The following is a 12860-nucleotide window of genomic DNA, read 5'->3' on the forward strand; positions in this document are numbered from 1 at the left end:
AAAAGAAATGCAAAAAGGCAAAATAGTTGTCTGAGGAGGCTTTACAAATAGCTGAGAAAAAAAGAGAAGTGAAAGGAAATGGAGAAAAGTAAAGATATATCCACCTGATTGCAGAGTTCCAAAGAATAGCAAGGGGAGACAAGTAAGCATTCCTAAGTGAACAATGCAAAGAAACAGAGGGAAACAATAGAATGGGAAAGACCAGAGATCTCATCAAGAAAATTAGAGACACCAAGAAAAAATGTTATGCAAAGATGGGCACCTAGAAGATAGAAATGGTATACAGACCTAACAGAAGGAGAAGATAATAAAAAAAAAGGTGGCAATAATACACAGAAGAACTATACAAGAAAGATCTTAATGACCCAGATAACCACAATTGTATGATCACTCATCAAGAGCTAGTCAAGCTAGAGTGCAAAGTCAAGTGGGCCTTAGGAAGCATCACTACGAACAAAGCTAGTGGAAGTCATGGAATTCCACCTGAGCTATCTCAAATCCTAAAAGATGATGCTGTTAAAGTGCTGCACTCAATGTGCCAGTAAATTTGGAAAACTCAGCAGTGGCAACAGGACTGGAAAGTCACTTTTCATTCCAGTCCCAAAGAAGGGGAATGCCAAAGAATGTTAAAACTACAGCACAACTGCACTCATCTCACATGATAGCAAAGTCATGCTCAAAATTATCCAAGATAGACTTCAACAGTACATGATCCAAAAAATGCCAGATGTTCAAGCTGGATTTAGAAAAGGCAGAAGAACCAGAGATCAAATTGCCAACATCCACTGAATCACAGAAAAAGCAAGGGAGTTCCAGAAACACATCTACATCTCCTTTATTGACGAGGTTAAAGCCTTTGACTTTGTGGATCACATCAAATTGTGGAAAATTCTTCAAGAGATGGGAATACCAGACCACCTTACTTGCCTCCTGAGAAATCTGTATGCAGGTCAAGAAGCAAAAATTAGAACTTGACATGGAACAATGGACTGGTTCCAAATTGGGAAAGGTTTATGTCAAGGTTGTATATTGTCACCCTGTTTTTTTAATGTATATGCAGAGTCCATTGTGTGAAATGCCGAGCTGGATGAAGCACAAGCTGGAATCAAGGTTGCCAGGAGAAATATCAATAACCTCAGATATGCAAATGAGAACACTGTAATGGCAGAAAGCAAAGAAGAACTAAAGAGCCTCTTGATGAAAGTGAAAGAGAAGAGTGAAAAAGTTGGCTTAAAACTCAACATTCAAAAAACTAAGATCATGGCATCTGTCCCATCACTTCATGGCAAATAGATGGGGAAACAATGGAAACAGTGACAGACTTTATTTTCTTGAGCTGCAAAATCACTGCAGATGGTGACTGCAGCCATGAAATTAATTAAAGACACATGCTCCTTGGAAGAAAAGCTATGACCAACCTAGCCAGCATATTAAAAAGCAGAGACATTACTTTGCCAACAAAGGTCCATATAGTCAAAGCTATGGTTTTTCCAGTAGCCTTATATGGATGTGAGAGTTGGACTGTAAAGAAAGCTGAGCGCTGAAGAACTGATGCTCTTGAACTGTGGTGTTGGAGAAGATTCTTGAGAGTCCCTTGGACTGCAAGGAGATCAATCCTGTCAATCCTAAAGGAATTCAGTCCTGAACACTCACTGGAAGGACTGATGCTGAAACTGAAGCTCCAATACTCTGGACACCTAACGTGAAGAACTGACTCATTGGAAAAGACCCTGATTCCAGGAAAGACTGACGGCAGGAGGAGAAGGGGACAGCAGAGGATGAGATGGTTGGATGGCATCACGGACTCGATGCACATGAGTTTGAGCAGGCTCTGGGAGTTGGTGATGGACAGGGAAGCCTGGCGTACGCAGTCCATGGGGTTGCAAAGAGTCAGACAGGACTGAACTGAACAGGATCATGTGCTGTGTGTGCTTAGTTGCTCAGTCACATCTGACACTCTGTGACCCTATGGGCTGCAGCCCGCCAGGCTCCTCTGTCCATGGGGATTCTCCAGGCAAAAATACTGGAGTGTGTTGCCATGCCCTCTTCCAGGCAATTTTCCCTACCCATGGATCGAACCCAGGTCTTCCATATTGCAGGCAGATTCTTTACTTACTGAGCCACCTGCGAAGTCCTATGTATGTAGGATCATACACATCAATAATTATCTTACGTGTAAATGGATTAAATGCACCAACCAAAAGACATAGACTGGCTGGGTGGATAAAAAAAAATAAAACCCATATCTATGCTGTCTACAAGAGACCCACCTCAAACATGTGGACACTTTCAGACTGAAAGTAAGGGGATGGGAGAAGGTATTTCATGCAAATGGAAATCATAAGAAAGCCAGAGCAGTAATATTCATATCCGACAAAACAGACTTTCAAACAAAGACTGTTATAAGAGACAAAGAAGGACAGTACATAATGATTAAGGGTTCAATCTAAGAATAAGATATAACAATTATAAATATATAGGCACCTCAATATGTAAGGCAAATACAAACAAACATAAAGGCACAAATTGACAGTAACATGATAATGGGGTGGACTTTAATACCCCAATTTCATCAATGGACAGATGATCCAGACAGAAAATCAATAAGGAAATTCAGGCCTTAATTGACACTTTAGATGAATTAGGCTTAATTGATATTTATAGAGCATTCCATGCAAAAGCAGCAGACTACTCATTCTTCTCAAGTGCACAAGGAACATTCTCAAGGATTGACCACATGCTGGGCCACAAGGCAAGCCTTAGTAAATTTAAGAAAACTGAAATCATATCAAGCATCCTTTCTGATCACAACACTATGAGATTAAAAATAAACAAGGAAAAAAACTCGAAGAAACACAAACACTTGGCAGCTAAACAGTGTGCTACCAAACAACCACTGGATCACTGAGGAAATCAAAGAAGAAGAAAAACAAAAAGACCTAGAGACAAATGAAAATGAAAGCACAATGGTCCAAAACTTATGGGATACAGCTAAAGCAGTTCTAAGAGGGAAGTTTAGAGCAATAAAATCTTACCCCAAGAAACAAGATAAATTTCAACTAAACAATCTAACCTTATATTTAAAACAGCTAGAGAAAGAAGAACAAACATAAAGTTAGTAGAAAGAAAGAAATCATAAAGATCAGAGCAGAATTAAATGAAATAGAGACAAAGAAAACAATCTCAGAGATCAATAAAACTAAAAGCTGGTTCTTGGAAAGGTAAAGAAAATTTATAAACCATTAGCCAGACTCATCAAAAAAAAAAAAAAAGGGGAGAGGACTCAAATCAGAGTAATTAAAAATGAAAATGAAGCTACAGCTGACTCCACAGAAATACTAAGGGTCATAAGAGACCACTATAAATACTGTATGCCAATAAAACAGACACTTGGAAGAAAGGGACACATTCTTAGAAAGGTACAGTCTCCCTCAGATGAACCAGGAAGAAACAGAAAATATAAACAGGCCAATCAGAAGCACTAAAATTGAAACGATGATTAAAAACCTCCCAACAAATGAAAGTTCAGGACCCTACAGCTTCACAGTTGAATTTTTATCAAATATTTAGAGAAGAGTTAACACCTACCCTTCTGAAAGTGTTCCAAAAAGTTGCAGAGGAAGGAACACTTCCAAACTCATTTTATGAGGCCACCATCACCCCAAAACCAAAACCAGACAAAGATACCACAAAAAAGAAATCTACAGGACAGGATCACTGATGAACATAGATTCCAAAATCCTCAACAAAATACTAACAATTCATATCCAAAAATACATTAAAAAGATCATACACTGCGATCAGAGATCATGATCTCTGGTATCCATCCGAGAGATGTAAGGATTTTTCAACATCCCCAAATCAATAAATGTGATACACCACATCAACAAATTGAAGAATGAAAACCATATGATCATTCAGTAGATGCAGAAAAAGTTTTTGATTTCATCACCCATTTATGATAAAAACTCTCCAGAAAGTGGACATAGAGGCTATATACCTCAACAGGCCAGATATGACAAATCTACAGCTAGCATCAAACTCAGTGGTGAAAAGGTAAACACATTCCCTCTAAGACCAAGAACAAGACAAACATGAAAAGGACTGCCGGGAGCCAGCATATTGCATATTGAGTGCATATTGCATATTGAGTGCATATTGCATATTGAGTGCATATTGCATATTGAGTGCAGCACTTTCCACAGCATCATCTTTCAGGATCTGGAATAGCTCAACTGGAATTCTATCACTGCCGGTAGCCAGCGTGAGGAACTCCGCCCATGACAAAGGTCATGAGGAAGGAGGCTCGGCATACGCAAAGGCGGGATCGAGCCTCAGGAGTCCCCCTGGAAATTCTCGAGCATTTACACCCAAACCAGAGTCTGCCTACTTTCTGCTTTGTGCTTTCACCTACACCTCTGACTCCCACTACCTCTCTGAAAAAAGAGTTAGCTTACAGCTCCAGTTAATAATTCCTGGGTGTGACAGTGTTTAACCTACAAACTCCTTTGGAAATCCTCTAGCCTGCCTGAATAGGTTTTTCCGGCCACATGTGATTGTTCAGAGCCTCCCAACTGTGAGAGGCAGGAGATGTTCTAAACTGTCTAAACACAGATTCTTTTGAGTAGTTAAAAGATTGATTAGAAATTGTATTGGTGAAGGGATTTTCACTTGTTGGGCCAATGTTTGCTGCTAAGTTTCCATATCCCTTACCTGCTGTGTCCCTGGCAGTGTATTGATTAATATAATTGGTGTAAATAGTAGCTTTAATGTTTGTAACCTGGGACCCTTGAGTTAATTCTTTTTCTTGTTATAGCCCACCACACCTTTGCTCTGTAGGAATGCAACTTTATCTAATGCTTTTGGAGGGTGGCTCCTGACCAATCACCTTTAGAGAAAAATAAGTTTTCTGAAGAGAAGGTCTTAAAATGTTAACAGGCCTCCGGGCCAGAAGATGATGCAAATCACCTAAGCTTTTGCATATGATAAGTTTGCAGGAAGAAAGCCTGGCTTGCTGCCTGACTCTACCCCTTCCCCCATTATCCTCTATGCATAACTTAAGGTATAAAAACTACTTTGGAAAATAAAGTGCGGGCCTTGTTCACCGAAACTTGGTCTCCCCATGTCGTTCTTTCTCTTACCTTCTGGCTGAATTACTCAGCCTCTTTTCTCCACTGAATTTCTTCACTGAGCTATCCTCATTCTATTAGTCTTTATATCCTTAATTAACATTTAATTAAGCAATTGTTTCCTGATCTTCGCCTACGCCGTCTCTCCTTCGAATACCCTGGATCAGCCGGTGCTGGTCCCCGGCAAAGGACCACTTTTATTCAACATAATTTTGGACATCCTAGCTAAAGCAATCAGAGAAGAAAAACAGGTAAAGGGAATCCAAACTGGAAAAGAAGTTAACCTGTCACTGCTCGCAGATGACAGAATACTATACATAGAAGATCCTAAAGATGCCATCAGAAAACTACTAGAACTCATCAATGAATTTGGTAATTGCAGGTTACAAAATTAATACACAGAAAACTGTTGCATCTCTATACACTAATAACAAAAGATCAGAAAGAGAAACTCAAGAAGCAATTCCATTTACCATTGCATCAAAAAGAATAAAATACCTAGGAATAAAGCTACTTAAGGAGACAAAAGACCTGTACTCTGAAAACTATATGATGCTGATGAAAGAAATTAAAGAAGATATACACAGATGGAAATATATACCCTTGTAGTGGGTTGGAAAAATCAATACTGTCAAAATGACTAATGCCCAAGGCAATCTACAGATTCAATGAAATCCCTAACAAATTACCAATGACATTTTTCACAGAACTAGAAAAAAAAATCTCAAAATTTGTATGGAGACATAAAGACTCCAAATAGTCAAAGCAATGTTGAAAAAGAAAAAGGGAGCTGGAGGACTCAGACTCCTAACTTCAGACTATACTACAAAGCTACAGTCATCAAAACAGTATGGCACTGGCATAAAATAGAAATATAGATCAATGGAACAGGATAGAAAACCCAGAAATAAGCCCATGGTCAATTTATCTATGACAAAGATGATTCTACACAACGTTGGAAAGAATCTCTTCAACAAAGGGTGCTGGGAAAACTGGACAGTCACATATAAAAAAATGAAATTAGATCATTCCTTAACTTCATACACAAAAATAAGCTCAAAATGGATTAAAGACCTAAATGTGAGACTGGACACTATAAAACCCCTAGAGGAAAACATAAGCAGAACACTGTCTGACATAACTCACAGCAACATCTTTTTTGATCCGTCTCCCATAATAATGGGGGAAAAAAGCAAAAATAAACAAATAGGACCTACTTAAACTCAAGAGCTTTTGCACAGCAAAGGAAACAATAAACAAAATGAAAATACAACCCACAGACTGGGCGAAAACATGTGCAAGTGATGTGACCTTTAAGGGATTAGTCTCCAAAATTTACAAACAGCCTAGGATGCTTAAAAATAGCATCAAAAAAACAACCCACTCAAAAAATGGGAGACAACCTGAATAAACATTTCTCCAAAGAGGACAAAAAGATGGCCAATAGGCACATGAAAAGATGTTTAATGTTGCTAGGTATTAGCGAAATGCAAACCAATACTACAATGAGATATCACTTCACACCAGTCAAAATGGCTATCGTCAAAAAATCCACAAACAACAAATGTTGGAAAGGTATGGAGAGAAGGCACCCCTCCTTCCACTGTTGGTGGGAATGTAAATTGGTACAGCCACTATGGAGAACAGTATGGAGGCTCCTTAAACAACTAAAGACAGAACTACCATATGCCCCTCCAATTGCACTGCTGGAATTAATGATCCAAAAGGATACACATATCCCAGTGTTCACTGAAGCACTGTTTACAATAGCCAAGACATGGAAGAAACCTAAATGTCTGTCAACAAAGGAATGGATAAAGAAGACGTGGATACGATAAAATGATAAAATGGATAAAGATATACAATGGAGTATTACTCAGCCATTAAAAAGAATGAAATAATGCCATTTGCAGCAACATGGATAGACCTAAAAGTCAGTCAGACAGAGGAGGAGAAATCTCATATGGCATCCCTTATACATGGAATCTAAAAATAAACTATACAAACGAAGTTACTTACAAAACAGAAAGACTCAGAGACTTAGAAAATGAATTTATAGTTGCGGGGCGTGGGAGGGAGAAGATAGGGACTTTGGGAAGGTCATGTACATACTGCTATATTTAAAATGGATAACCGACAAAGACCTATTGTGTAGTACATGGAACTCTGCTCAATGTAATGTGCCAGCTTGGATGGAGTGGGCTTTGGGGGAGAATGGATACACCTATATGCAATGCTGAGTTCCTTCGCTCTTCACCTGAAACTACCACAACATTGTTAACTGGCTATACCTCAATACAAAATAAAAAGCTCAAAGTTTAAAAAAAAAAAGAAAGAAAATGAACTTGGTTCAAAACAGCAAGACAGGAGTTTAAAGGAGGGAATAATCAACAGTGTCACGAATACTGGAGTGGGTTGCCATTTCCTTCTCCAGGGGATCTTCCTGACCCAGGGATTGAACACCACGTCTCCTGCACTACAGGCAGATTCTTTACGGACTGAACTACCAGAGAATCCCACAGAGTTACCAGGGAGGCCCCATCAACACTGTCAAATACAGTGTAAATAAAGGTCAAGAAGAAGAAACACAGGAAATGAAAAGCACTGGTATTCTTCAGTTGAGTAGCATAGAAATCAAACTGCAGAGGTTTAAAGGGAAATGGATGTAAAGAAGGGTGACAAGGAGGACTACTCTTTTGACCATAAGAAAAAAGCAATTCCAGTTGGAAAGCAAAAAGCTCTGTTTAAGTCCATAAAAGTTTGTTGCCGATTAAGGGAGACCTGTGTGTTTTCGAAGGCAAACGAGAAAAAGCCAGTTAATAGGTTAGAGATTACGTTTCATTCCACAAAATGGCACGGAATACTGAAAACCCTGTTAAAACAAACTGTATCTCCATGCCTCAGTAAATGACCACTTAATTTAAGTAACAAATGAACACCACAAATCACACACTATATAATCTTCATTTTTCTCATCAGCAACATTTGTGTTTGATTTTGAGCTGTTAATTAAACTAAATTAAGAAGGTTCTGCATTTCGTTTATGTTTTGTTTTTTACTAACTTACGTACCTAGTTTTCACCTAATTCACCTAGTAAACTCTAGTTTGAAACTCAGGATGTGCTGACTTCTATTATCTCAGTCACCCAGGATTAATTTTAGACTTTTCCTTTTCCGTTGGTTCTCCATTCTCACTCTGCATTTGACAAATTCTACATTTATTCTTTCACAATCTCTTGTGATTTTCCCTCTTGCGATCCCCCCCCCTTCAAATCGTTCTAGACCTCTAACTATGACAATAACAAAAATATAAACGGTCCTCACTGACTTAAGTCAAATTCAAACTCTTAACAATAGAACTAGATTTCAAACTTTGCTGCTCCAACCAAACTAGAAAAGTCACGCCTCACAACCACACCCTGAAATTCTAGACCTACTTCTCGGCTTTTGCCAGACCCTAAACCTGTGGTGCAAGCTAGCTTGCTCTGATGGATGGAAAACTGTAGATTCTTCCAAGGCTGTCGCTCCTGTGTTTCTGTTCTGGCACAAGAAGCCAGAACAGAAACAAGGCTCTGGACGCCCTTGGTACGTAAGCGCTCAGTTCAGTTCAGTCGCTCAGTCGTGTCCGACTCTTTGCGACCCCATGAATCTCAGCACGCCATCAAGAAACCGAGGAGCCATTTATTTTCCCTAATAGGCCTGAAGTTGCTCCGAGTTGACAAATCGATTTATTATCACTCTGTAAGCCCAAAATGATCACCTACGGCATGAAATTAAAACCTCTTGACAGTAACGTTCACAAATATGTTTCGAAAAAAAGCTGGGAAGCAGTTTTAGCGGACTTCGCTACCCGTCAGGCAAGGTCGAGACCAAGCCCCGGACTTTCTGCGCATCAAAACACCTGCCCGCTAGAGACTAGAAAGCGATGTCTACAATCCGACAGGGCCGCGGCGAATGGAAACGCTGCGTAGAAGCCTGCGCTTCTGGACGCGAGCGCAGGGTTCGGGGCGGGGGCGGGGGCGGGGGTCTTCCCGAGGCCCTCATTGAGGGCTCCTTCCGGCCGCACGCCCGCGGCCAAGGCCTCGCGAGGCGAGTCCCAGCCCCTCTCACCTGCACCCGCCTCTGAAGCAGGGGGCCGCGCCGCAGAAGGGCCGCTAACACAGGCATGATCTCCGACCTCTCTCTCCGAAATAGAAGTGCTGGCCGGCGCGGCGCGGCGCGACCCCGACTCAGCTCCTCCCGCTGCGCCGCCTCTTCCAATAGCAGCCTCGGACCGCGACGGCCGGCGGCCATTGGCCGGCAGCCGAGGGGTCGGGCGGAGCCTGGCGCAGCGCCAGTGCAGAAGCCACTAGTTCTGAGGCCTGTGGTGTCTGTGTAAACTGAGCCTGTTTTTCTCATTTACACACGCAAAGCACAAAGGAAATTTATGAAAATATTTTTAAGCAATCCAGTCTAGCTTTTCACTTATGATAATTTTTCAAGTGCTTCTTAAGTAGGAGGACGAAGAGGAATAGAAAACATTAATGACTTTGAACAATTAACAAGATTATATTAACCTTCATCAAAATTCCATAAATTACATGTTATTATCTACTCTTTCGGAGAAGGCAATGGCACCCCACTCCAGTACTCTTGCCTGGAAAATTCCTTGGACGGAGGAGCCTGGTGGGCTGCAGTTCATTGGGTCTCTAAGAGTCGGACACGACTGAGCAAATTCACTTTCACTTTTCACTTTCATGCACTGGAGAAGGAAATGGCAACGCACTCGAGTGTTCCTGCTTGGAGAATCCCAGGGATGGGGGAGCCTGGTGGGCTACGGTCTGTGGGGTCGCACAGAGTCGGACACGACTGAAGCGGCTTAGCAGCAGCAGCATCTACTTTTTAATGAGATAGCTCAGGTACAAAGAAGTTAATTTTTTTTGTGCATGCGTGGAAAGTTGTAGAGGTGGGGTCTGGACTGGAATCATTACGTGGAATTGCTTTCTTACACTATTTCCAGAGAATGATAATACTGTTAACTAACATTTGGGGAACCCATTGCTTAATTTTGGATCTTCAGCTGGAGAAAGCAAAACTTAGTTACTTTGTAACATTATTTTTCTTTATTTTTTTATATTTCTTTTGTTGTCGTTGTTGTCTGGGGTTTTTTCCGGGGGCGGGGGGGGGGGTTGGGGGCGTGGTCTGTGCCTCTTGTGGGATCTTTGTTCACCAACCAGGGATTGAAGCCAGACCTTTAGTAGGGAAAGTACAGAGTCCTAACCACGGGCGGACCAAGGAATTGTCTATATTTATTTTACACAGAAGATAAGGTTGTCACGAGGACTTCACTTACCCCAAGGCAAACCCACGTTTTTCCTAAAGTAAAATACCCACCCTTAATTAGGTTTTGTAACAAGTGGGAGATTGTATTTTTCAAAGTTGACCACACTTAAAGTTAGGGTTGACCTGCACCCGGCAGGGCTGAAAGCCTTTTAATTGCTCATCCTCAAGATGGAAAGAACACAGAGTTAGCAAGAGAGACATCAATGGTTTATTGGATAGGGAATCTTACCAGAAGCAAGAGGGTTCTACAGAGACACACTCTTATGGGTGACAGATGGCAGGTTGGCCGTGGCAAGAGTCTTCCCTGTCAGAAGAGGGAATTGTTACAGAGAAAATTGGTATCAGGATGGCTCATTGGTTACCAGGAAAACCAGCAGAAGAGCACAATCCTCACTGCCCCTTTGATAAACCATCTTTGTGAATTGTTCTGATTTAAAGATTACAACAGTCAGTAGCTGGGGTGGGGGCAACTATGTAGGCATTTACTGATCAGGCTCTATGATTAAGAGGCAAGATAAGTCAGGTGAGTAGGATGTAGCTGAAGCAGGGTCTGATTATGAAGGGGATGTACAGCCAGCAAGAGAACAGCCATCTTGGGTGGCCTAATCATACAATTAGTTCACCCTACAAGTTCTTTCAATATGACTTATGCTCACTCCTTCAAGTAGAGGTGGGGGTCTGTGTTCTGTCCTCCCAGGCTAGGTCTAGACAGAAATATGGATAAAGAAGTTTGTCTAATGATTCCAGTCCTCAGACTCCAACCTTCCCAGCTGAGACCCTAGACATCATGGAGCAGAGACCAGCCATCCCTCCCTTTGCCCTGTCTGAATTAATGATCCACAGAAACAAAGATAGAAAATAAATGGCTATTGTTTTAACCCAGTACATTTTGGGATCATTTTTACATAGTAATAGATAAATACAGCACTCCTAACTTCCCTAGTCACCCAAGGTTGGTCCCTTAGAGTGAGGTGTGATGCCTCTGTGTACCAATAGGCTATCAAATCCTGCTTCCTTCCTTTGAATGTCACACTCAAATCTCCTCTCTTGCTGACCCTACTCTAGGCCAGGCACAAACATTTTCATACCTACTGCTATAATAGCTGTGGAAAGGAAATCATTACAATGTGTACCAGTTCTTTAATTGTGTTTGTGTGTGTGTGTGAAATGTACAAGATATATCCTATCTTTATCTGAAAAAGTTGAATTTTTAAAGAACTCAGAAAATTTAACAGCTAGTCTGGCCTAATAAACAAAGGCCAAGGCTGATAACTAGACATGGAAAAAGCAAAAGATGACTGGTTATATTAATAGCTCCTTACATATTTCTAAGTATGGGGCATTTCTTTCACTAATTAACTTAATCCTCACAAAAATTCCATGAATTAGGGAGTTTTATTGCTCACATTTCTATAAAGAAACAGATAAGTTATATAAATTGTCCAAGGTCACAGAGCAAGTAATTAGTGATAGAGCTACAATCTGAACCCAGACTGTTTGGTTGCCAGGACTAGGGTCTAAATCTCTAAATTAGCTGTGCCTTAGGAGAATTCCCTTAGAAGCACAGGGGGTCAACTTTGACTTGGCAATTCTGTTATCAAAAGCACTATCAGGAAATATTGCCTTTATGTTGGACAGGATGACTTCTAGAGCAGTTCAAAGAGACTTAGGGGCAGTTGGGAGAGAAGGATAGCAAATATGCTCCTGAACTACAGCAGATAACTCCTTCAAACTTCAAAATATGAGCATATTCAACATAAATATGAGCAGAAGGCCAAAATGTAGTTAACAATTTCATTTAAGAGTCTAGGATTTTGAAAAGTCAAATTTTTTTTAAGAAAATAGGGAAAATCACTGCAACGCAAGTGTAAGCACTTGAGTGCTTTACACTTAGAACCTAAGTAAATAAAATCTAATTCTGATCTTTATTTACATTAATCAAAAAAAATTAACTGGGAACCAATTCAGGATTAAAGCATAAAATTGGGACTTAGGGCAGAAAGGTAATTACTGAAGGTACTAGGTAGATGAAATTATCCAAAGAGTCTACAGAGAAAAAACTTGGGGAACACCTACTTTTAGGTGGAGGAAAAGGACTTATCAGAGTAGATGGAGCAAGAATTATAAAAAGAAAGGTGTCAGAGAACCAGATTACTCTGTGAGCTAAGCCATGCTGCACTCTCCACCTCCACTTCTTTACACACCTGTGATAATTCCTCATTCACACCTTGGATGTGAAGCAATAACCGCCTTGAGGGGATACAGATCCAAAGAAAACAGACAACAGGACGCTAATTTTTTTTTTTTATGGAACGCTTCACGAATTTGCGTTGTCATTCTTGCGCAGGGACCATGCTAATCTTCTCTGTATCGTTCCAATTTTAGTATATGTGCTGCTGAAGCGAGCAC

General features: G+C 40.6%; 1 protein-coding gene and 1 non-coding gene across 2 annotated transcripts in view; both read right to left on the reverse strand.

Moving 5' to 3' along the window:
* The window catches only part of ACAT1 (acetyl-CoA acetyltransferase 1), a 29220-nt gene extending 19868 nt beyond the window's left edge, over window positions 1-9352 (reverse strand). The window contains exon 1 of the mRNA XM_070384274.1: window positions 9240-9352. Within this exon, the coding sequence (XP_070240375.1) occupies window positions 9240-9296 (57 nt within the window). The 5' untranslated portion in view covers window positions 9297-9352. The remainder of the gene's footprint in view (window positions 1-9239) is intronic.
* Window positions 9353-12752: 3400 nt separating this feature from the next.
* Window positions 12753-12860, reverse strand: LOC138991047 (U6 spliceosomal RNA). Its single transcript, XR_011467095.1, has one exon. It is a non-coding gene; the product is annotated as a U6 spliceosomal RNA (small nuclear RNA).

Source organism: Bos mutus, chromosome 15 (genome assembly GCF_027580195.1).
Source record: "Bos mutus isolate GX-2022 chromosome 15, NWIPB_WYAK_1.1, whole genome shotgun sequence".
Taxonomy (NCBI): domain Eukaryota; kingdom Metazoa; phylum Chordata; class Mammalia; order Artiodactyla; family Bovidae; genus Bos; species Bos mutus.